The sequence below is a fragment of the Rhipicephalus sanguineus genome, chromosome 10 (assembly GCF_013339695.2).
Source record: "Rhipicephalus sanguineus isolate Rsan-2018 chromosome 10, BIME_Rsan_1.4, whole genome shotgun sequence".
In the NCBI taxonomy this organism is placed as follows: Eukaryota; Metazoa; Arthropoda; class Arachnida; order Ixodida; family Ixodidae; genus Rhipicephalus; species Rhipicephalus sanguineus.
Genome location: NC_051185.1, coordinates 84,125,839 through 84,150,877, shown reverse-complemented (window position 1 = coordinate 84,150,877; position 25,039 = coordinate 84,125,839). Strand labels below are relative to the sequence as shown.

General features: G+C 47.5%; 1 protein-coding gene across 7 annotated transcripts in view; it reads left to right on the top strand.

Moving 5' to 3' along the window:
* The window catches only part of LOC119372182 (Down syndrome cell adhesion molecule), a 212,355-nt gene that overhangs the window by 62,022 nt on the left and 125,294 nt on the right, over nt 1-25,039 (top strand). Inside the window, exons 1-2 of one of the 7 annotated variants that reach the window (XM_049419804.1) lie at nt 4,469-4,546; nt 6,290-6,574. The exons of 3 other annotated variants lie outside the window; for them this stretch is intronic. In XM_049419804.1, coding sequence (XP_049275761.1) covers nt 4,483-4,546; nt 6,290-6,574 — 349 coding nt within the window. In that variant the 5' untranslated portion in view covers nt 4,469-4,482. Of the gene's footprint in view, nt 1-4,468; nt 4,547-6,289; nt 6,575-14,713; nt 14,810-15,352; nt 15,647-18,784; nt 18,886-19,656; nt 19,942-21,134; nt 21,229-21,314; nt 21,606-25,039 lie in introns of those variants that run through there. 3 more of the 7 variants (XM_037642647.2, XM_049419801.1, XM_049419802.1) reach the window with 3 other exon arrangements.

The following is a 25,039-nucleotide window of genomic DNA, read 5'->3' as shown; positions in this document are numbered from 1 at the left end:
ATTGCTTCTATACAGTGTGGCCGTTTTCGTATTTACAGGCCCTAATAATTACGAACGCGAATCTAGTATAATACCTCTAGAACAACTGCCTGAATCATCGATGCACTTATACGCTACACCAGTGGTTTCCGAATCATGCTATATTCAAGGTTCAGCGAAAGCATCAAGGAAACATGTCCCCTCTTGTCTATGTGAGCTTCACGATGCCATAATCAGAACACGGATAAGGCAGGCCCGTAGCCAGGAGTTCTTTTCGGGGGAGGGGGGGGGGGCACTTGCTGAAAGCCTTGACTATTTTAGAAAAACGCCTATTTTCATTAGGCCTATTTATTGTCGATAAAACACTCCCCTCCATCATAATATCGAGGGCCCGGGATGATAAGGTCTCTATGCGCTTCGCTTGTCGTGTGCCTGCATTTCTTTTTGTTCCTTTTCTAAAAAAAGAAATACTTATTTCGTTTTTAAGACTACCTGCTACCGGGTAACAACGACGAAGACACACTTCGCATTTCAAGCCCTGCTCACACTCCATTTGTGGGCATTTCAAGAAGTAAAGGCGACATGTCATCTGACGATTAAAGCCGATATATATAGCAAGATATATATAGCAATGAACAACAAGAATTCACGCCATCTCCCGCTAAAGGAAACCTGAGGCCATGCGAAGCAGCGCTTCGGCATGTAGAGCCCGCGTTTCAGACGGGGAGTGGAGAGGGGAGGGGAGAGAGGCAAAAAGGAGAGGGGAAGTGGAGAACGGGAGGGGAGAGGGGAAGTGGCGAGGGGAAAGGGGAGAGAGAGGGAAAGGGGAGAGGAAGAGGAGGTGTGTGGAGAGGGCTTGCGCATGCGCAGTAAGGGTGGCCACGCCGCACACCACCACCACCGGATTGCACTCCGCTATAAGATGCTTCACATCTAAAACCGTGAAACAGAACTTATTGCTAGCACTGTGCGTCATCCAAAGTCCTAGCGGATGAACTTGACATCTCGGATACATCGCTCAGACACCTTCAATTGAAACTCCAGCATAGCGCAGCAATTAACTGACGCCATTATCTGACTTCATCAAACGACGTCATTACATTGAGATTGTCACGCCACTCCTCAACCTGCTTGCGTATGGCCTGACGCTCATTTTCAAATGGAATACACTTAGGCAATCAACTATATATTACCGCGCGTGCGTGCCGACGGTGACGACGATGAAGCAACGTGGGTGTTTTGGATTAAGAGAAGTTGCAAAGGGGACGTTGCGCCTTATTGGCGCTTGTCGTTGGCATCACTGAAGCGTTGCGTTTCAAGTTATTCCGCACAAGCGCCACAGAAGTATCCCACCAGCTTCCACTCGCAGTTCGCGCCTTCGCAATTTGACTGCGCACTTACTGCATGGTTGCAGGTGACATCACCAGGTGTCGCTGGTCGTCCATGCAGGACCACCATGCACGCTCCCGGAGCAATCGGCTCGCTGGACTCAACTCGCAAGTGGCGTCAGGCGTGCAGTCAGTGTCTAGGCGTCAGTGCTGATTGAGGTTTCAGTGGCTCGCGTACGCGCTGCCATCTGTCAAAAAGAGAGAAAGTAGGATCACGTTTGTTAAGAAGATCACACCAGCTTCTCACAGCAACGCAAGATAAAAAGGGGGATCCTAATGACGCGTAAACGTCTCTGCTGGTTACTGGCGCTGACATTCATCCTCCTTCAAGTAACGTGCGCTCGATCGGATGCAGGTAAGACCCATCAGAAACAAGTGTACGTGATTGATGGTCCGGAACATGGTTTTAAGGTACAAGCCCGGACACTCCTTCTCAGGTCCTCCCAAGCTCCGGGAGTTCGCGTTCCCAGAGCAAGTGTCGCTCGGCGAAGAGATCATCATCGGCTGCGTCGTGAGGAGAGGAACCGCTGGACCTTACAACATTCGATGGCTCAAGGACGGTAGCGCAGTGGACGAAAGTGAGCGTATTTCGATTACCGCACGAAGCGAGGGCAGCGCGACGCTGCGCATCGTGAGCCTCCGAGCCGAGGACGTCGGGAACTACACGTGCACTGCCCGTAATGGCTTCGGAAGTGACAGCGTCACGGCACCACTCGTCGTTCACGGTAAATGGACGGTTTTCCGTTACGTTTGAGTGATTTGATGGGCGGGGGTCATGCAGCTCAAGCTTCGGACGATTACCCTGCGCATGCTTTATATACTGTATAGGTAATCAATGAGGGCGCCTGAGTTCGCCTGCGTCACACTACTACACTGTACTCGAAGTTACATGCACATCTCAAATACTTGCTGCGTAAATTTGCTCCTGAAAATATTAATCCCACTCCACTCATAGGCGTGCGCAGGGTTCCCCTTAGGGGGGGGGGGGACGAAGGTTCGTCGCAGCGCCCCCCTCCCTATTATGTCAATGTGTGGGACTGATTTTGCGCACCCCCTCTTAGATTAATAGGGAGAGCTGCCGCCCCCCCCCCCCCCCCCCCCCCCGTGCGCACGCCTATGACTCCATGCATTTAACAACCCACTTTTCCCTAACAGACACTGGCTTGTTCAGCGGCGGCATCCCCCGATGACTGTTAGACATAGCGTAGTTCTGTATGATTTGCGAAACGCAGTCCCTGTGTTCCGACCATGTCTTCTACATGTGTACTTGCGGCCACGCAGTTAGGCAATGCATGTTACCGGTTTCCCTGTACGGCGTTAGCGATGCCGCTGACCGATCTGCTCTTTTTCTCCTCCGATTGGAATACTATAGAAAAAATCACAGCATATCCACGGAGTGAATGATGAGTGGGCGAAGCTGCGGAGGTTCATCGGTAAACCGTGAATCTTCCGTGAATTCTGCCCAATACATCATCACCGACGTGAGATCGGGTGCGTTTATACTAAAGGTTCGATGAGTTATGACGACTTGCAGCTCACTTTAATTTTACATGTACGCTGTGAATTTTTCATTGTTTAGAAAACCATTGCTTTAGAAAACATCTGGCGTCTTTCGTTAAGCAGCTGGCGTCTTTTCGTTTTGCTTTAGAAACATCTGGCGTTCTTTCATTTTGCTTTTAGAAAACATCTGGCGTCTTTCGTTGGTTTATTTCGTCAATCAACGGCGTTTTGAACAAAATTTTTATTGTTTAATCACGCACAGGAGAAATCTCACCAGGCACTACCTTGGAGGTAAACAATGGCTGCTAATGGGAATGAGAGACAGAAGAAGTCGGCTTTTAGCTAACACTTACACTTCTACTTCTACTAACGTTTCCTACTGGAACATGCCAATGGCTGCTAATGGGGAATGAGAGACAGAAGAATTCGGCTTTTAGTTAACGCGCACGCTGCGAATTTTTTATTGTTCAACAACGCACAGGAAAAATCTCCCACCGGCACCACCTTGGAGGTCAAGATCTGGTACTAGCGTTACGACTGGTTACGCACTACGACTACGACAACTACGAGGGACGTGCGTCAGGATGGCGCGAGAGTTGTGTTTACATTCAAGCGAAGATAGGCCTGTAAGTTGGAAAAATTACGTCTATCCATCACTGTGTATACAGACGTATACACCCTAAGAAAAAGAAAAGTTATTTTATTCTTTTTGATGATTCCCGGCATGTAAATATATAATATATAACTCTCTTTAAATGAAAGAAATCCGTAAACGGTGGGTGGGTGCTCTAGCCGACGTTTCGACAAGGGGACTTGTCTTCTGCATGCACGAAGCAAAGTTCCAGTCTTGAAGAAGACAAGTCCACTTGTCGAAACGTCGGCTCCAGCACCCACCCACTGTTTATGGATTTTTTAATCGCAAGTTTCCATCTTATCCTTCCTGTCGTTTTTTGAACTCTCTTTAAAGACACACGTTAACTCTTTAGAATATCGTTATATTCTTCGTAGATCATTATAATCTTCCTGAGGTTCTATATTCTATAAGGAATCCAATCTTGGTTATGGTAGCCAACAATTTAAATTGCTTTTCTATCCACAATATTTGTGGTTAACCCTGAGTGAGGCGGGCCTAACATATTTCACCGTTGGAAACTATTGTGTAGAAGTGATGTTCTAGAATTCGCTCGGAGACTGATTTATCTGCACAACTGTGGTCCTCCTACACAGAGAAGTAATTCGAAGCAGTCGCTACACGAGGGTCTTTCTCGATGAATATGTGGCAACAAGTAATGTTTTTCTCTGACATTATTTGAACAGATAGAATATTCAACAACCTCGAAGAATAAAGTGCCGAATCGAATCGAATCGAAAGGCAACCACTATTCTATTCGTATTAGAAATTTTAAATGTTTGAGCGCCTACATAGCTAACACGCAAGTGAAACTGAACTGCCCGCCATCAAAAGCTTTCCCACGCGTGTCACGGTTTCCCAGTCTGCCGTGAGGCGCCGCTAGTTGTCCACGAATTGAATGCTCGTCTTACCACCTTTGGCAATCGGCGACACGGTCGTGTGTCCGTGTGAGTTTGGAGGACCAGTTGAAAGCACTACACTGAGATGATGGCAGCATTTATTTTCCTTGTACTGACAGCTGCGTCCGGCCTGCAGGCTCAAAGACCAGGTGAGGGCATGGAATTTCGTAAAATAGATTTACTCATTACTTTGTTGCTCGATAAGCGCTGAATTTAGCGCTCTTCCTTAAAGCCGCTATGAACAAGGGTGTTTGTTCAAGTTGTCTGGTCCCTTTTATTCGCACAATCTATTACTTTCATTCTCACACCTCAAAGTAGCCAGTAAGTGAAACCAGTAAGCCGGGCTAGGCCCCACGGCACGCTAGGAGCTATTTCTTCATGCTTACAGAAACACTTATTAGAAACATGAACTCTGTCTAAAATAATAACATCCTTTTAAAAATCCATTCTCGTTACTATCAACGAAATAGGTCGGTTTGTAGAAGGGAATTTGCATGTCTAAATTCCATTTCTTAAATATCGCGCGAAATGTGACGTCACGCATTTCGAGGTACTTTATCGTATTCATAAGTCGTTGTGGCTCAGTGAGAGGCCTTCAAACGTGAAAAATTTACCCTTTGACCCTTGCCAAGCACGACATGGGCACGAATAGACGTCGTCGAAATCTATGACGTCACAGCGAGCTGCCTCGGGAACCTGAGAACAGCGTCGCCATTCGAACTTAGCTTTTACGCATTTTCTGCCTCACCGAGCCTCCTATCACGATAAAAGTGTCTTTTTTTTTTTTCAGTATTCTAGAAGAGCTATCTACTGAAACTAGTAAATGAGGGGAGCAAATCAAGAATATTCTGTTTGTTGTCCTTGTAAGGTAAATAGAAGTAAAGCATTCAGAATTTGTGCGACGCAGATTGGTTTCGCTATGTTCCACAAAAAAAAAAAAAAATGTAGCTTGATGCCGAAATTTCCTATAAGCATTTCCTCAGTTAGAACTGGGACACCGAGGACAACAGGTCGAAATGCAGGGAAAAGAGAGATAGCATGCGAATGCTCAAGTACATGACGTATGCTGCGCTGACGTACCAGCAGTCCCACCACTGAGGAGATCTTCGCATAAAAACCAGGAAATTGAGCTTTTCAAGAACACTTTATAAGCATCAATAAGTGTAGTGTTTACACTTAGTCCCAGAGTCAGAAAAACATTTCAAGCGCCGGAAAATTTCCAAATCTGAGACGAGGACCAACTTATATGCAGTGCCTAAACATTGTTCACTGGAAGAGCATGGTCGCCGCCACACATTTCGAGCCCGTATTTTTTAAAATCATGCAGCGCTACTCTCAGTTTCTTGGCAAGGGCTATGCTACGTATTAAACAGATTAATTCTCATTGTTAATGTGCACAAAAAGTGGCTTAATGGCTGATTAGATGATGCAGTTAATAATCATCGTACCGACGACTATCATTCTACACCCGACGGCCAGTTCTTAGTTGAAATTTAGAGAGCAAAAAAAGAAACAGATATATATATATATATATATATATAATATATATATATATATATATATATATATATATATATATATATATATATATATATATATATATATATATATATATATATATATATATATATATTGCGTTGAATCCTCCAATTTTCAGTAATCAGAGTCGTCGGTGGCTCTGATTAGGTCTCTGAATCCCAGGTATCGATGGCCTTATAAAAGTTTGGCTAGCGAATTTCGTAAAATTATTTTCGGGCACCTTACCCTTCGTCGTAGAGGTGTATTTAAATAAGTCTGTGAATAATAACATACTAATTACAATTTGGAGGACGGCCGCGCTTCTGAGCGCGTATAGCAGTGGCACGGTTTCCCTCATACCATTTGGGTTTCAGGCCCACCAAAACTGAGGACCAGTGGATTTCCTAGCGATCTATCGTTGGGAGAGGATACCATGGCAACGTGTTTTGTGAAAAAGGGCTCCGATGGACCCTACACGATGACGTGGCACAGAAACGGCCAGGAAGTCAAGGACACCGCTCGCGTGAAGACGAGCGTCAAGGCGACAGGAACAACGATCGCGATAGACGGAATCCGAGTCGAAGACGTAGCCAACTACACCTGTAAAGCTACAAACGCCGAAGGAAGCGACGCCCTGACGCTGCCCTTGGTTGTCGCAGGTGAATTGAGTATTTGAGAGCGTGCGCTTTCTATGGCTCTATCACCCGTAAATCTGCCTGTGTGTCCTGTACATAAAAAAAAGAAAACCTGACAAAGCGGGTTCATCTGAAATAGTCGGTTTGTAGCTAACAGCAAAGCTACGTACCGTGCGTACATTCACGGACTTGCACGTATAACGCTTACACTGCTGCCACAACTTGCGTGCGAGTATGTGTAATTTTTTTAATTGATTAGTTTTAGTAAGTCTGACTTGGATAACGTCAATATGCGTATTTTTTTAAGTGATTAGTTTTACTAAGTCCCACTTGGAGAACGTCAGTAGTAAAATCATGTTATTGCGCAAGAGGTTTCGATTTTCACGAGATCGACCAGGTTTGATCAATGAGTCAGAAAAAAAAGAACGGCATCGAAAACCCATTCCGCATCGAGCGGCCTTCACTGTTACTTGCGGTCAGGGTGTCGGAACGGAACGAAAACCGAAAACGAAAAACGAAAAAAACGATATTTTGGACTGGAACGAAAACGTAACCGAAACTTTATTTATTATTTCGTTCCGGAGTGAAAACGAAACTTTTTCAATCGTTTTTCGGTTCACGAGAAAACTTCGCAATCCGGAGCAACTGAGCTCGTGCAATGTGAGCATATCTCAGGGTACGGTATTAGCGCGTACCCCAGGCAGGAATTCCAAAGCAAAGATATGTTGAAATTGTGCGAGAAACGAAAACAGTGGCAACCAGAGATGTTTATACTAACGCAAGTGGATTATTGCGCGCCTTTCACGCAGGCCACCGTGGAGAGGGCATTGTCGGCGCTGAAGTTTGTTACAGCGAAAGCTGTTATGAGATCATAACGGCTGATTTTGGCGCCATAGTTGTCCACCGCCGCCGGTGTCAGTGACCGCTATCGCGTGATATAACAAAATAAATTAGAAACAAATTTCTAGGATCGGATGGCATTTCAACCCGCGCCCTCTGCGTGGCAGTCGGGTCTTCCACCACAGTGCCACGCTAGTGCTTCTATGCTTGCGAGGAGCGCTTGACAAGCGTGAGTGCTGACGAGCAGTGCGGCCCAGTGTTCCGTATTCGATACAAAGGCAGAAGGTGCCCGAGCGGTGCACTGTTCCAACTAATACCAGCAGATCTAGAGGGTCTTATTCCTCATTAACCAAATCTTATTTTTCTCCATATTTACAACCGCTCCAGATGCGTGGCAGAACTGCTTAGTCTTCTTGAATACTACTTTTGTCAGCATAAAAATAGGCTACGTCGTCGTTTTAGCATTAACGCATTTAAGCACAAACAATATTAAAACACCACCATTTGTTCAAACATGCTGACCATGCAAATACTATAGGTAGCGGGAGAACTGCCCCTATGGGAATTAGTAGGGTGGTTGTACTGCACGAGATATGCCACCAAACTATTATCCATCGACTCTGGTAACGTGTCTTGCGTACTTTTGCAGTTCTCAATGCATGTGTTGACATCAGCTTTATGGGGCGTTCATTCTTAACTCGATAAAACTATCAATATGCATTTCCTACGTCGAGGAATTACAGCATGGGAACTGAACTGCCCGGCCTATCCCGAAGTGAGAATGGGCTAAGTTTTTTTTCATTCCGAGGAATTGAAAGGAATGGAATTGCGGCAAGTTCTAATTCCCCGCAATGGAATTGAAATGGAATGGAGGCGCCCATTCCGCCACACTGCTTCCCGTCCACTGCAAAGTGCTCAGCCATAATTCTTTATCATCATCAGTCACAGCGCAAAGTGCACATAATGCCTTACAGATGTGTAGCGTGTACCACGAGACTTCGAAGAATGACGAAAAATGGAATAGGGGGAACTTCTCTACTTCAGAAGAATTGGGATGATTTATGGCGTAGTGGGTACCTTGCATGTGTACTTGTATTATTGCCCCAAGAGACTCTCCAGCGAGCTCTACAAAGTCCGCTCTTCCAGCTTTCGTTGTGACTGTGCTGCGTGTGTCGCGCAGGCCTGGCGATCTCTTTATCAGAATAGCGGTCTCGCACATCAGAGAGTACACTCAATGACGTGCTGCTTCTGAGATCGTGCTCACTCCCTTGACACAAAGCACCGAGCCCACTAAAAAATTCGTATTTGTCTTTTGAGAAAATAAATACTATGACTTTCATATTAATACTGGTTTGTGCTAGTTGGTAGAAATTCGTGGTACAGTTACTTCTGCTCCTCTGAAGAATGTATTTTACCCTTGTCCCACTTTCCTAAGAGCAGGGCAAGTAACTACATCACAAATCCAATGTTCGTTATGATTACCTTAAAGGGGTACTGACACAAAATTTCGCGGCCGAGATGGCCTGCTGGATCGATTCCCGTGTACGTGCGTGTACCATCTGCAAAATATCGACAGCGAATAAAGCTTGGAAGGTATTTTATATGAATTTTGAAGTTCGCGAGCGCGATCCAGCATTATAGGCCGCACCTATTGCATTGACACCCTCGGAGGTGACCCTAGGTGACCCCCCTACTTCCCCTACGTAACCGTTGCAGCCGGTACAAGTTATGATGACGTCGTAGCCGCCATTTCTGTTTTGACGCGCTTCCCGACGAATCGCTCCTCGCCAGCGGGTCAAACCTGAAGTGATTCGACACGTCGAAAATCCCTTCCATCCCCGCCGCAAGAAAATCGTCGCCATCAGACGACGATGAGCCCGGCGACGACAGCTTAACTTCAAATTTTCCATAAAAAAAAACCGTTACGAACCGTTACGGAACATTTTTTTTTCGTTCCGGAACAGAAACGGAACGGAACTTTTTGCGGTTGAACGAAACTAAAACCGAAACGAAAAACATTTCGTTCCGACACCCTGCTTGCGGTATAGGGTCCGCCTACGATTGTTATCGCGCAGTGTGGTACGCGGTTTTGTACATAGAAACGAAACGGCGAACGCTCATACTGCATTCCTCGTCCGTTGTGATGCTCTTTTTTTTATTTAGTTTTTTTCGCGCTTTTGCCGTCGTATAAACTTCTTGATGTACTATTTTAATGTGTATTACTGCTTGTTATAGGCGTATTCGCAATGTACGAACGATATTTCGAGTTTCTCCCATCTGGCATAGGCGATCTGTTTAAGCTACATAGCGAAAATTTCGCTCCGTGTGCCTATAGCCGCGGGTACAATGCAGGCCCCAAAAAACCTCGTCAAAGACTGCATGCAGTTTGTGCATTAGTAGTCGTGGGGCTCGGGTCACTGGATGTAGGATTTTTTCGACGCTTTGACCGCTGATGGTGTTTGTGTAAGTTACACTTACACTTAAAACTCACAGACACATTTTACGAGCACTAAACAAGAACTTGGTTTACTTCCAAAAAACGGAAGCATGTGCCACGTGCGTTTTTAAAATTGGCGCGGGACGCGGTTGAAGTCTTCGCCACTAGGTGGCCGTAGTTGTCCAGGCTGCCAGAGTATGCAGCTAGGGTGGCTAGAAGGGGAGGTGTGATGACCGGGCGGCAAAAGTTGGCCGCCATTCGCGTGAATGCCGCGGGGCGGCGCTGTCGTCGGGGGCGCCGTCAGCGAACGTGGCCGTTCCCCGTTCTCGGCAGGGATCCAGAACGCTTTAGTGGAAATGCGTTACCAAATTATATGAAACTTTAGGCGATAATGCAGTTCCTTAGTCAGCGCAGAGCTTGTGTTGCGCTACTGTTATCATGCGGTTTTGAAATACGGGGTACAGAGCCGAGTTTTGTTCCGACGGAAAGCAAGCAGGCCTCTTAGAAAGCCGTATTGAAGCGCTACTACTGGGAGAGCGGGGCTTAATTATGCTCCAATGCGCTCTGATCGTTTTATTCGTGCGCCTCATTACGCGTGAAAGCAGATAACTTGATTTACGCCAACCAAATCAGGATTAAACCACGGTTTTCTATAAATATGAATATGCCGCTTTTCTTTAAATATGAATTAAACCATGGCATACATTGTAATACAACGTTCGGTAGTCTTTTCAAATAAACGCAACATGTACGTTACTAGGTAAAGAAACTTTACTGTGTGCAACAGAATGCACTTGATCGTTTCCGTGGCTTGTCTCACATCAGGCAAGGCTTTATTCTTTTGACTTTTTTGTCATTCATTTTTCTGAGTTTTTGTCGTTCATTCGCTGTTTGCGCCAATGCTTTGCGCAAACAGCGGAATTCTCTTGAAGTGGTTTGTCAGCCCTCGGAATGGCGCGAGTCATGGGCACGTTACCAGTAAAAAGTAAGTGTTACAGTTACCTAAGCCAAAAAAGTAACTCTGTTACAATTAGTTACAGCTAGAGTTTCCAAAAGTAACCTGTTACAGTTACTGTGAAAAAGTAACGTCATTACTTTTTCGTTGCAGTATAAAATAAGTAATAGATCACAAAACAAATGTTTTATTTATTTATTAAAAACATACGAAGGCATGCGGGTAGTCAAAATTGCACGTGGTAAACTCTAGACGATGGAAACCTAAAAGGGGGGCGAACACAAGGAATCGTTGTGTACGCATCAGAAAACGCCCTAGAATGCTGTAACTGGAAAACGTGGTTGATGCACTGGGACGACAGCAGTATCCTAGGACGCTTATTAACGATACCCAGAAATGCATGCGAAGAGGAACAGGGAGTGCGTCACGAGCAAGGGCGTCCGCAGAACTTTTTGCAGGGGGGTGCATACGCAAGGGAGGGGGGGGGGGCATTCAGCACTGGTAGCCTTTCTTTCACTGCCGTGACGTGACAGGCAGGATTAGTCAGTAGTTTGTAACGCGCGAAATGGAATGGCAAAACTGAAGGCCAGGACCTGAGTGTGCTAATCAAGCTATGTAGCTTATCGCAACTGCATAGAAAAATATTATCCGAAATTCCAAGGGGGGGCAGCCGCCCCCCTTGCACCCCCCTCCGGACGCCCATGGTCACGAGTGAAGACTGCGTCCATTGTGTGTATTCGCTATGTTCAAGGTGTATCAAACCCTGTTCGGAGAGCTCTGCATCCGCTGGGCATACAAACCGTTTTTAAGCCCCATTATACCTTGGGGCATGTGTTCACGCGAAAGCCAGACCACGGGGGGGGGGGGGGGGGTGAAGAAAACTCCTGAAATCGCGGTTAATTTGCCGCAACGCATCGGCTTGCAACAACCTGAGGATGCAACATGCATAGCAGGCGAAACATCTGTGTCATTTTGTTAATAATGGTTGCGTCAAGTCGGAGTAAACCTTTTACAATCAGTCCCAAAGAGGTTTTAAAAAGTTGCTTCGCTAGTGCACGGTATTGCTTGCTCTCGTCAGTTTCGCGCGCTGCTGCTTTCTCGCTACACTGTGCAAAAAAGTAACAGTTTTACAGTTACAAGTTTCTCTAAATTAAAAGTAACTAGTTACAGTCATAAGTTACTTAAAAAGTAACTAGTTACCAGTAACGCGTTACTGCCCAAGACTGCGCGTGCCCACTTCAAGAACAGTTCTTGGCAAGTCGGTGCCCAGAAAAGGGACATTTTTTCACACGCTGGCACGAAGCACCAACGCTGAGTTTTTTTCTTTGAGGTAGACGGCATCTTTGCCAGCACACAGCACTCATGAATCAACAGCACACGCCAACAGTTCGCAGCAAATTACACAATAACTACAAACCGCCGGCCAGGCGTTGACAGCCGGATTAGCCTCTCTCCGCGGAAACGCTGACGGCGCCCCAGATGGTAGCGCTATGTTGTGCCCTAGCGGCGATCACGCGAAAGAGGACCACCCTCTCCTATGGCTGGCCGCCGCGCTCAGCACACCTCCCCTTCTAGCCACCCTAATGCAGCCGAATATATTCTCGCGCTGCCTTCGACTGGCCGCTTATTCCCCGTCAGCGAACGTGCAGCTGTACCATCACGACTCTTGGCTCGGCCCTGAGAGTGCGCCCCTTGTGTGTCAACGCCGATTGGCACATTCCCGTTGCAACATTGCCTAAAGTTTTCTCAAGAACATGCGAATCTCAGCTGAATTCTACGGGTTGCTTCTCACCGGGTTATGCTGTGCTGCTGACATCGGTAAGCGAACTAAGGTTACTATTCGGGAATTCTAGTTTGTCCATAGACTACTTACCGTTTACGTTTTTAAATATAAAAGTAATGTCACCTATACATTCCTTAGCTTCATTGTCTGTTCATTTCATTAGAACATCACCATAGACACACAAAAATAACTTTCCTGTGACTTACACGCGTTTCTTGACTGCTCGTGTAAAGTATTGCCAGCTCGATAATGAATGATTCACAGTACTTTCATTATTTCATTTTCACGAATACACCGAGGAGACGGAAGATTTTTTTCCAAATGTATTGTAGTTGGAGAAAACGCCACACGATGTCACTACCATCTCTCCCACCTCCGGTAACACGTAAGAACGCAAACGGTAGGAAGTCTATGGAAAAACTAAAGTTCTTTATTACGAACCTTTCCTCAAAGCCACACGCGGATTCTTTGTGAACGAGCAGCACGCGTATTTCCAGGTGGCCCTCCCGAGCTCAGGGAATTCGCGTTCCCCTCAGAGGTGTCACTGGGTGAAGAGATACTGGTCGGCTGTTTCGTGAAGAAGGGCACCGCAGGACCTTACCGCATCACGTGGTTAAAAGACGGCAAGGATATACGAGAGAGCGAACGCGTGTCCATCGCGGCACGATCAAAGACCAGCGCGGCATTGCGCATCTCGAGCCTCCGCGCCGAAGACGTGGCCAACTACACGTGCGTCGCCAGCAACGACTACGGGACCGACAGCGTCACGGCAGCCCTCATCATCAACGGTAATCAGATGGCGTCTCGCTTAGTTTGATTGCGAAAACTGATTATTCGAAACGAAGACGTTTCGGATGGGACGAAATGGTGGATGGGTACACGCATGGTTGGGCGGAAAGTTGGGCAGATGGATTTGAATGGTCAAGAATCTAGAGACTCCAAGAGTTTTAAAGTCCATTCACTGAAGCCATAGCGCTGCAAACATAGACGCCAAGGAAGAGGGCAGGACGAGCGCCATGGCTTCATTGAATATACCGAACCAACACGCCCAGAAGTCTGTTCTCTTCAAAATCTAGTTTGTGCTTTCGGGCTAGTGACAACACAGAAAATTGGGCGAGTTAGTGTAAGTTAACTATTTTAATCTGTGAGGGAAGATAACGTAAACGAAAAAAGAGGAAGCACACACACGCGGTCTCTAGCTTAATATTGTCATTGTTAATTATATGAAAAGCAAGGTGGCGCTGCCTTCTGCAGTGCAGAAGGCAACAAGAACCACCGCCGCACAGTAGATAGCAAGAAACTCGTGGACGACGCGTGTGGTGTGTAATCACTTTGGCGTTTGAAGACGTGTTTCGTTACTCGCGGCCTCCTTTGTTATAGAAATACATTTTCTTTTGGAATGGTCGATTCGTGACACTTGCATCAGACTACTGCGCACGTTACATTGAAGTTAGGAAACTGCATTGTCGCGAACGGTCTTGTCCGACTGATCACCTTTGCACTGCCCAGTGCGAAACGAAACCCGTACATTGCGACAGTAATCATGAAGGATGTCAGCGCAAGCCTTCGTCTTTGTATCAACACATGAGGGTTGTTGCTCGAGTAGACTTAGTGTTCAGTGTACTAGTTGATGGCCTGCAGGCCCGCAAGATGTCAGCTGTGATGGTGATGCGTGCAATGATGCGTGGGCCTTTCACATACCTGCTGCGTTTGCTACCTCTCCCCCCCTCACCCTCACTTTTCAATACTCTGCTCTCGGAACCGGATCCATTTCAGCTGTAGGAATGGCACCTCGGTGACTCGCTTCCGATTCACTTTCTACCTTCGTTCATTTAGTCTATTTCTCCGTCAACAAATGATCATACGTGCAGAACACATGATACAGGTTCCTCTCTCACACGTTCACGATACCAGCGTTCAATTTTCAACACAGCGCTACCAGAACAGCACCCTCGGCGACTCGGAAATCGCTCGCACCTTTCACTTTTTCGCGCCATTTGTGGTTCTTGTTAACGCGGATACGCGGCGCTACTAGTCCGCTGCTCGTCTTGAATGCATCTGCTGCTTGCCTTCTCTTTGTGCTGCTAGCGCCAGTGTATCCTCTCTCAGTGACAAACGGACAAATTGCGTGAGCCTGGGCAGTCTTGGGTCCTGTTGGGAGCTCTTCAGAAATGCTTGCCCACGAATTCACGCAGACTTTGGTCTGGGCTGTTGCAGTGGTGGTGGGTTCGAGTGCCTCTTCAGGTACGATTGCAATTTCTTTCATTTCCTTGCTTTATTTTTGATGCGCCAGTCGTATTACGCTCTCAGAACCTTTGCCCAGACCCTGTATGGAAAACCTCCGACGACGTCGTCAATGACATTTAAATAGCAACACTAGACCTAGTGTATCAGCGGTAGGTCAAAGTTCGAACTATTAGAAAGTATGATCGTTTAGGATAAACACGTTAGTGCGTGTCTGTCGGTTGTTCATGGTACGCATGCGCGAGAATGTGTGCCATAGAATCCATAAAGAACGTATCTGTATTTCAGCGCATTACAGTCGTTTTACCATCGTTGACTCATCACTCATAGAGAAGGTTTCCAAAACTTTATTTCATTGTTTCACTATACAAAATTAGACCTGTCTATGATACTGACCAGTGTTGTATATGCTCTAGAAAGACCGCTAGAAAGCATCGTTACTTCGCGTAGCATGCGGGATGCATTGTCACGCTTCTCCGAAGTAAACTTCCGTCGATGAGAGAAAGAAACAGAGATAAATAACTACTCTAAATTCACTTCCAGACGTTCCCAAAATACAGGAGTTCAAATTTCCCGCCAACTTGTCTCCCGGAGACACTGCCCACGTGGGCTGCATAGTGTCCAAGGGAAGCGCTGGCCCGTTCGAACTGTCGTGGTGGAAAAACGGTGTGCCCCTGGCACACGACTCATCCAGGACCTCAGTGACGTCGCATAAGGGAGGCCCGGTGTCCACGCTCACCATCGTGGACGTGTCGGCATCAGACAGCGGAAACTACACCTGCAATGCCCGAAACGCGGCCGGGAGCGACAGCTTCTCCGCATTCCTCGCTGTTACAGGTATACGGCTGAGATCGTTACTTCAAAACGGTATTAAACGGCGCTAGTTGGCTCATAGCTAACGCCAGTTTGAGCAGCGCAACTGGAAATGAGGGACAAAGAGAGGGCAGACAAGGGCGTCACTGTTCATTACTTGGCGCGAGTTATCCGATCGGCTCGTTATTAGCACAATCCACTGGTCATTACGGGTGGAAATAACTTGACACACTGTGACTGCCGAGTCACTTAAGTTGACGTTCGATTTGAGTTTACATGTTCTGGACATTTTTTAAAGAAAAACCACCACTCGCTGCTAGGGGCTTGTCCAGAACATCAATCCGGGGGGGGGGGGGGGGGGTGCTTGGTGTCGAATAATTTTTGAAGTGTGTCTGTCGCGATCCGCCTGAGAACGAATGTCTGGGGCGGTGTGTATAAATCTGTGCTCGCCACCCTCAAACCACAGATCACGATGAAATTCACGTATACATAATGATGTATACGTGTCTTGCCAATAACATAGCGACACCAACAAGCCGTGATAATCTGGTTAACAAGGTGCAGCGCACAATGAGAAATGCACATAGTAGAAGAAGAACAGGTCGCGGGATCGAATCCCTGCCGCGCCGGCTGCATTTTCGATGGAGGTGAAAATGTTTGAGACCCGCGTACTTAGATTTAGGTGCACTTTAAAGAACCCCATGTGGTCGAGATTTCCGGAGTCCTCCACTACGGTGTCCCTGTTAATCAAATCGTGGTTTTGGGACGTTAAACCCCAGATATTATTGTGATTAGAAGAAGAACACGACACCAACGTTTCTTGTTTGTGTTTTTGTCCTTGTGCGCTGCCTTTTCTTAGTCAGTGTGACCGGATGCCATCCTAGCCATATTATTCATTTCAGTGAGCCGCGATATATATGAAGTCGTCATTACTGACGCTGCACCGAACAGTCTCGAATCGCCGGTCAACTTGAACACCATCGGAACAACGATAAGCTGTTTTACCGCTTATGTACAGTAACCAGGGGGCCTTACGATTATGGTTGTTTCTCTATCACTTATTGAAAAGAGTAAACCACACTGTGACAAAGACAGCGAAAGAAAAGAAGACAGAGAGGGCCGTGGGTTACCTCGTCTGCTTCAGGAAGGCGATATTGCGCGCGTGCGTTGTATCCATTTAGCTACGAGTGTGCAATGCCCGCGCGACTGTGCGAAGGTTCTGAGAAATCATGAATGAGCTTTCTGCAAATCGTCTTGAGGATCGGAATCATCCAACAGAAGAAGCACAGAGGAGAGAAGTGTCACGCACAACGACTGGTCCAGTCGTTGTGTGTGCCACTTCTCTGTGCTTCGCCCTTTAGCTGACCGGCCACGGTGGTCTAGAGGTTACGGTGCTCGACTGCTGACCCGAACGTCGTGGGATCGAATCCCGGTCGCGGCGGCCGCATTTTCGATGGTGGCGAAAATGCTTGAGCCCCGTGTACTTGAGCCCCTGGTGGTCGAAATTTCCGGAGCCCTGCACTACGGCGTTTCTCGTAATCATCTCGTGGTTTTGGGACGTAAAACCCCAACAATTATTTTTAATTGTTTTTTAGCTGGTTCCAATCCTCAAGAATATGTACCAACTGACCCATATCACAACTCTTCTGCAAATGGCGGCTTTGAGTTCGAGTACGAGTGCGCAATATTTACGTGCATAAATTTTCATAAGGTGACACTTGGCAACAAGCGATCACCTAAAGGCCGTGACAGGCAAGACCAACGACAGATGAACGAACATCTCACATGCTTCTCTGAATTGTTTGTTTAAACAGTGAACTGCTCCGGGGAGCCTGTCAACAGCGCGCTTGTTTGTACTGATTTCAGCTTGACTTTGAACTGTTTCGGCGAGACCATTCAACGCCAATAACCAAGAGCTCTCAGTGACTGCGGTGCGCGTTTCGATCCGCTAACACTGATCTACGCTTGTAATGATGCCGAGATTATTGAGAACCCGTATGACTGGCACTTTGTTCCTTCCCTACCTTTCTAGAAATGTAGCAGGTGTTGTGCCATCTCGCAGCATCACAGGCATTGTGGTAAAGGAAGAAATGCAAGTCTAAATTCATGTTTCAATGAAAATATGTCACTCACATTGCATGACAGTCTCTTTTTTCCCTGTGTGTGGGAGGAAGGAGGGAGAGGCTACGTGTGCCTCCCTTTTGCCGTACCCTGCGCGCACCTTAAATTGATTGGTAATGCAAGTAACAGCGGTCTACCTCGTTTTATAATATCCCGACATCGTTACAAACACCCCTTCGATCCCTTTGGATCCACCGTGCGCCTCACTATACAGCTCGTCATGTTCACGTACGTAGAGTTAACGTACCTCGTCATGACACCATAGCATGTTCACAATAATTCGTTCCTAGGACCTCAATCGATTGGAATAATCTACCTGTGCCATTAGTAGCAATCACCGTCCCCACTCGTTTTAAAAAATAATCAATATGAAATAATTAATAGCACTAGAGGTATAATTATATGCTTATTAGTGCACATTGACTGTTTAGTGTACTGTTTGTGTATTAATTTACTGTTACGTAGTGTTGTTCCCTGGGTAATCTGTTACAAATAATCCTGTATATATATTGCTCTTACGATGTATTTCCGCCCCTCTCCTCTACAATGTACAAACTGCATCCTAAACAGGGTGTCACAAATAAATAAATAAATAAATAAATAAATAAATAGGCGTGCGTGAAGAGAGAGGGGGGGGGGGGTGAGGGAGGAGTGCTGCTGCTATCTTTTTTCTAATACTTGGTCATTGCGCTGCGTTCTGATCGCAAAGGCCTCGGTGGGAATCGGTTGGGAAGAGGGGGCCAGCTAAAGAGGGGGCCAGCTCCCCTTCGCCCAATGGGGAACCCTACGCGCGTCTCTGTTTACGGAGACTCAGGATCACCGAGTTTGACTTCAGGTATCCCAGATATAGAGATGTAAAGGAAATCGCGGCGGTATTTAAACTGCTCGGCGCTCAAGTTGCAATAAGCGGCAGTAGGTGCCGCTAGTGGTCCACCCAGTGGCGGTTTCTGCCGTCTCACTCGCTCTCTCCAGCAAGTCGGTTTTCGACTTCACTCTGCTCATAGCGGCAGTCAGCCTTTCGGGGCGGTTGATTTGGTTCAGTGAAATTGGTGCACCGCCCTGGGCGATGTCGCTTCGCGTAGGTGTGTACACGACGTTATGCCTCATCTTCGCATCGTCTCCGGGTTCCCTTCAAATGCAAGGTAAGCGTCGAGAAGTTGCCAATCACGACAGTGCAATTGACCTTTCATTAGCTCCTCCAAATGAAATGAGACATAACGCAGTTATGAGAAGGCGTTACACGACTGGTTATCATGTAACGATATAGCAGATGTAGTCAAATATCGCCAATTCGATATCGGTACTTAAATTTGAAAGTGTTCGATTGTTACTATATACGACAGGTTCCCGTAAAACGTATACGTTAAACATCGTATTTCGAACTATAATTCCATAACTGATACACTAAGTAGCTTCGAGGTTGAGTGAGTTCACATTAGCGCGCTGACAAAACACCATGATCGACTACTTCGCTGCTTACGAGAAAGTGTGTTTTTTTTTGGGGGGGGGGGGAGGGGGGGGGGGTAGCCTTCGTTATTGTGATCTCTCTTCAGGTGAGGCATTTGTATTGGTCGTCGTACATGCGGACTAATCAGAAGCAAGAAAATTCTTTAGCTGGCACAAATGACGAGTGACGGCGCAGACTACTCGAAGATCAATTACCACGATGACATTACGTAGATATGATGAAAGAAGGTAAGCCTGCAGACTCGGAGCAAGCTACCAGGACAGCACAACGCCATGTCTGCACTCCTGCCTTCTTTTATCATGAATCCGTACCAACTAGCCGTACTTAGTCGTTCTAAGCTCCATTACCGAGAGGCTCCACATGTTAGGACATCGGAAGCTTTCGGCAGTTTCTCAGAAGTGACATATTAGCTCTCATAAAAGTGACTCCCAGCATGACATTCCAGGAGCGCCGAGGTTACAGAGCTCTGGATTTCCGAACGAACTCTCGTTGGGCGAAGAAACCGTGGCGACGTGCTTCGTGAAGAAAGGCTCGACGGGACCGTACACTCTGACATGGCACAAAGAGGGCAAGCCCGTCCGTAACTCCGACCGTGTCGTCGTTACTGCCAAGTCGACCAGCACTGCCTTGAGCATCGACGGCGTGCAGGTCGACGACATCGGAAACTACACCTGCTCGGCCGCGAACTTCGCCGGCACGGACTCGCTCACGTTGCCGCTTCTGATTTCAGGTGAAACACGCATTTGAATAACGATAATTAACTGACGCACATATACAACTTGGCAAGGGTAATGCACTTCCAGGGGAGTTTTGTTGAGAGAGAGAGAATGAGCAACTTTATTTCGCAGTACTTGCTTTACCAGTACCGGCTAAAGTACTGCGTCTACAGCACGGCAAAAAAGAGCACCGTAGCTGCGATAATAAGCCTGTCTGATACTTCTCATCCATAACAGAGTGTTGTACAATGGTTCGTTCCGTCAGAAATAGTCAAGTATTCGACATGTTTTGCGTATGCTACGTACGTGTTCTAAAATAGCGCCAATTTGTAGTATTAAACCTGTTCAGAAATGCCGTGTTTCGCGTCGAATTGCGTAGGGGGTCTGTGGGAAAACACAGCCTGAAATAAGCTGTTTTTTTTCTCATGCTTTTGTTCAATCTGCTGGTATTACATACGATGCGTAAACTTTCTTCACATCAATGGTATGTGCTTTTGATCGAACTTGAGCGCTTGGGCGCATATGGAGACAGGAAAGTCAATGTAATGACATTCCAAGCTCATTGCCATGAGACTTTATACTTGTGTAATGCTGTTCAGCGCTCCAAAATCATGTATACTAAACGCGTGGACCGTGAACAGTGGTCGGACGTATTGAAATCCGCGTACATAACAGGACATTGCGCGAGCGTTGCCTTTCGTTCACGAACACCTATAGTTTTCCCGTGTCGCCGCGTGTATACGTTATTTACGTGTACGTAGCGTTTGACGAATATGTAGCTATTTTATGTGCGTGTAGCGTTTAACCGCATGAAGAGAATGTAAAAACGCAACAGAGGAACTGTCGACATCTCGCGCGCTCGTGCTCGTGACGCTTGATGCGCACTACGCGAGCTGTAACCTTTCTTTATTCTAACGGAGTCAAAGTTTTTCATTTGTCCAAAGGCTGTATTTCGTTGATGATGTTGATGTCGCTATGATAATGATGATCATTTATAATGATGATGATCATGAAGTGACGCCTTCTCCTTTGAAACGGGGTGCCCGCATTCAAGTGAAGCGCGCGCCTTGGCACACTGAAACCAACCGGACTCGCAAGCGTTTCTGCGCACGCCCACCACGCGGCGCTAGTTGTCCACAAATCCTGACTGCGCTCTTTGGGCAGCGTTTGCAGAGCGCATCGCAGTTTCAGACTGCAAGTTGCGCGCCGAGATACGAACGCTTGTCTTACGATGGGCTTCAATTACTACTACCTGTCAATCGCTCTGCTCACTTCGAGTATCCGTGTTGCTTCGGCTAACGGTAAGCTTCCATTCTCTGCCCGATCCAAGCTAATCGGCGTTATTTGTTGAACGAAACTTGTTCGTTCATCGGGACTTCGTTTTCAGCACCCCCGTCGATTCGGAGGTTCTCGTTCCCACCGGAAATCGCTCTGGGTGAGGAAGTCATCGTCGTGTGCTCGGTCAAGAAAGGATCGTCCTCGGACTCTTACTCCATCGGCTGGCAGAAGGACGGCCGCACCGTCGCAGAGACCGGGCGCGTCTCGACTTCGTCTCAAACCAAGGGAAGCGCCACTCTGCTCATAGCCAGTCTCGAACCGGACGACGTGGGGAACTACACGTGCACGGCGAGGAACGCCTTCGGCAGCGACAGCTTCACGGCGCAGCTCGTCGTCAACGGTAACGCCCGCGACGCGCGTTTTATCTCTTTGGAGGTGGGATGAACGGCAGAGCGTCCATAGAGGTCGTGCAATCACCTGTTGAATATATAGACGTCGCGGCCATCATGTTCATGTCAGACGATGCGTGGAGGCATCTGTACACGCAGACTTGTGTCCACGCTTGCGGAACGATCGCTTGTGTCGAGGAACGAATTAATGCGGCGTAATTATACACTTCCACGTTTATCGGAGTCGGCGAAGTTTCGCATGGCGCGGTAACGCCAGCGTTGCCATCTCGACCACTTCCCAGCTTCAGGCACGCCCGGTAAAGCGTGTCCCGCATGCATATATCGAGGCGTGACAACGTTGCGCACACTACACATTTTTTTTTTCCAGCGTTCTGGCACTGCTATGATAATATTATTTGATTCGCCATTTGGCCAGGGTATGTTGTGCGTCCAGCCTACTCAAGAGCGAAGGAGTAGGCTGTGCCTTATTTGTGTGTCATCTCGTTACATCGTATTGTTTCGCAGATGAAACCCAGCACCTCCACCAATATGATACGTGGTTGTTTGAATATATGCAATATGTATTTACAGTGAAGAATTGTAAAAATAGTCAAGATGGCTGACCACCTCGCGCGCCAGTCAGCTTCACCAGCTCTTCGTCTTCCTTCACTTTAACTCCGCAACAATATCATTAATAAAACGAAAGAATCTGGAGGCCACCCTAATCCTCGACATAGGTGTGTAGTAGTGGAACTCGTGTAGTGGTGGACTGGTGTATTCCTCGGGTCAAGATTGTGTTTCGCGCGCTGCCGAAGCGGATCTCAGAGGCCGCGAAGAAAGAATGCGAGGTTGAGAACACCCCCCCCCCTCCCCCTGCGCATCAACTCTGCCGCTGCTCGTCAGTTGTGCTCTGAACCAATCAACGTTGGTCTCTCAACGGGTCTTACCGATGACACATGGAACGCCACTGGAAAGCGATTTCCCGCCTCTTTGCATTTCGCGCGACTTTTGAGTTGTCGGTCGGCGGACAGGTGGCGCAACATGTCCGCATGGCTGTTTGAGTGTTGACGCCCCGGTTGCCGCTGCCCAAGGAATCGCTTATTCACTCCTTGCGCTTCGGGCTCCGGTGCGCGCAGTCGCGCCACGGGTTCCATTTCACTGTTAGGCTTGCTTGCGAGTTCCTGGTGCCAGCATGATCTGCTACGCTGCTCTAGCGTGCTGGTGCATCGCCGAGTTTCTGATCCCCGCATCGGCAGGTGTTCATTCTCGCTATTCAGGTACGTTACAGTTCTCTTCGTTTTCTGTTATATTATTTTCACACACGAGGAATGTTACGCCGATTATGATGTAAGTTACATATTGCATTGATCTTGGCTTCTCTATTGTTAAGCTTCCAGCGTTCGTGCGTTTACCTAGCTTCTGGAATCAGCGTTTGGTTCGAGGTTCATACGTGTGCGTGTAGTCCAACGTAACATCACGTAAACGTCTTTCGTTGATTAGTTTTCATTTCTTTGCGATAGCTCAGGTGACCCTAATACCTGCTTACTCGAGCCAGGCGAAGACCTACGAAAGTTTTCAATCTTGGAGAAGTAATTCTGTGCGAAGGTAACTACTACCCGAAGCACATAGGCTCGTATTCTACCGTCTATATCAGTAAACGGAGCAGCTGAAAAGCGTTATTGCTGCTGACGTGTAGACTAAACTGAGAGCTAGACGCAAACGCAGCCAGGAACATTATCGCATGCAATATGTCCCGATTTTATGTAACCACCTGCGCTTGTCCTTCCAGACGCCCCGAAGATAAACGAATTCAAATTTCCCGCCAACCTATCGCCGGGCGATACGGTGGCCGTTAACTGTGTCATCAGAAAGGGCAGCGCGGGCCCCTTCGAACTGTCGTGGCTGAAGGATGACCGGCCTTTCGAGCCCACGGCGAGCCTTACTGTGACGTCACCCAAGGGAGGCCCCGTCTCAACGCTTACTATCGTGGACGTTTCGGCTCGAGACAGCGGAAACTACACGTGCGTGGCCCGAAATTTTGCTGGGAGCGATCGGTACTCCGCGCACCTCGCAGTCACAGGTACTAATTATACTTAAGCGTCCCTTTGGGTGTACAAAGAGTGCTTGGCTTTAACTTATGCACCCTTCAGGCAGTTTTGGGGCGTATACGCCCCAAAACTGCGCTTTTAAAGACGATTGAACTAAGCGCCATTAGCCATGCACTCACTGGTTCGCCAACAAGTCGCGCAGGGGCGCTAGTTGTCCGAGAAAAGCGCTTGAATCTCGCCAGCCCAGAAAGTGAAACTCCCCTTTCTCAGAGCTGCTTGCGCGACATTCTGCGCCGGGAGACCGCTCGACACACGTCTTTGCCAGGATATTCCTACACGCCGCTATAGAGTTCTGCCAAAGGAAAGAAGCATGAAATCGCCATTCAATTTTACCACGCGGGCTTATTCCCTTGCACCGATGACTGTCCTCAGCATCCTGGTGCTCTTAGGTTTGTCTCCCGCAACGGCTCCGGAAGGTACGTGAGTTTCAACGGCCTGCCCGTATTTAGAAGAGCGTTCATCACCATAATCGTTCTGGATGCAGTTCCTTTGTCATCCGTCTTCCGCCCTCCGAAGCCGAACAGTCTCGGTTTCCCGCCGAGCCTCGGCCTGGGCGATGATGCCGTCGCGAGCTGCTTTGTGCCCAGAACTAACTGGCCCGGTGAAGGACTTCGTATCGTCTGGATTCGTAAGGACGGCGAAGACCTGTCGCTGAACCGTCGGGTGTCCCAGGTCAGGGCCTCAGAGAGCAGCGTCACCTTAGGCATCAGAGATATCCGTCCGGAGGACATTGGCAACTACACCTGCGTAGTCTCTTACGGGAATGCGGAGGAAAGCATTACAGTACCCCTTGTCGTGTCTGGTGAGTCACTGAGCTTGCTTCGCATGACGGTGGTCTTCGAACTCGCGAAACGTCCTCCTCTACCCACTTCTCTATTTCGCTGTGTTATGCATTTTCGTGGGTTACTAACGTGGCACCGCACACAATGTTAATGGGCGGCAGAAGCTGCGCTAAGTGTTGTGTGCTGTTCGTAGACGTGTACAATCTAAAAGAAAAGGGGTAAGAAGTTGGCAACTGGGGCATTTACTACCGTAAAATTTTCGCTAGACTTTCGCTGCATAATTGACCACATCAGTGATTCATAGATGGAGTTTGAGTTCAGTAGCCTATAAATTGTTCGTTTTGAGCATAACCCGTTCCGATTAAGACTTATGTCGTCTCACACGCTCGTGGAGACAATATATCCAATAGAAAGTCATAACTTCGATTCTCTATGATAGTAACTCGGTCGGTGCCCACTGGTATCAGTTTTTATCCATATAAGTCTATTTGAAATCGTTAAAATGTAGAACTGGAGTAGACCTTCGCTTGTCTGTATCTGCGCCGTTATCATTTT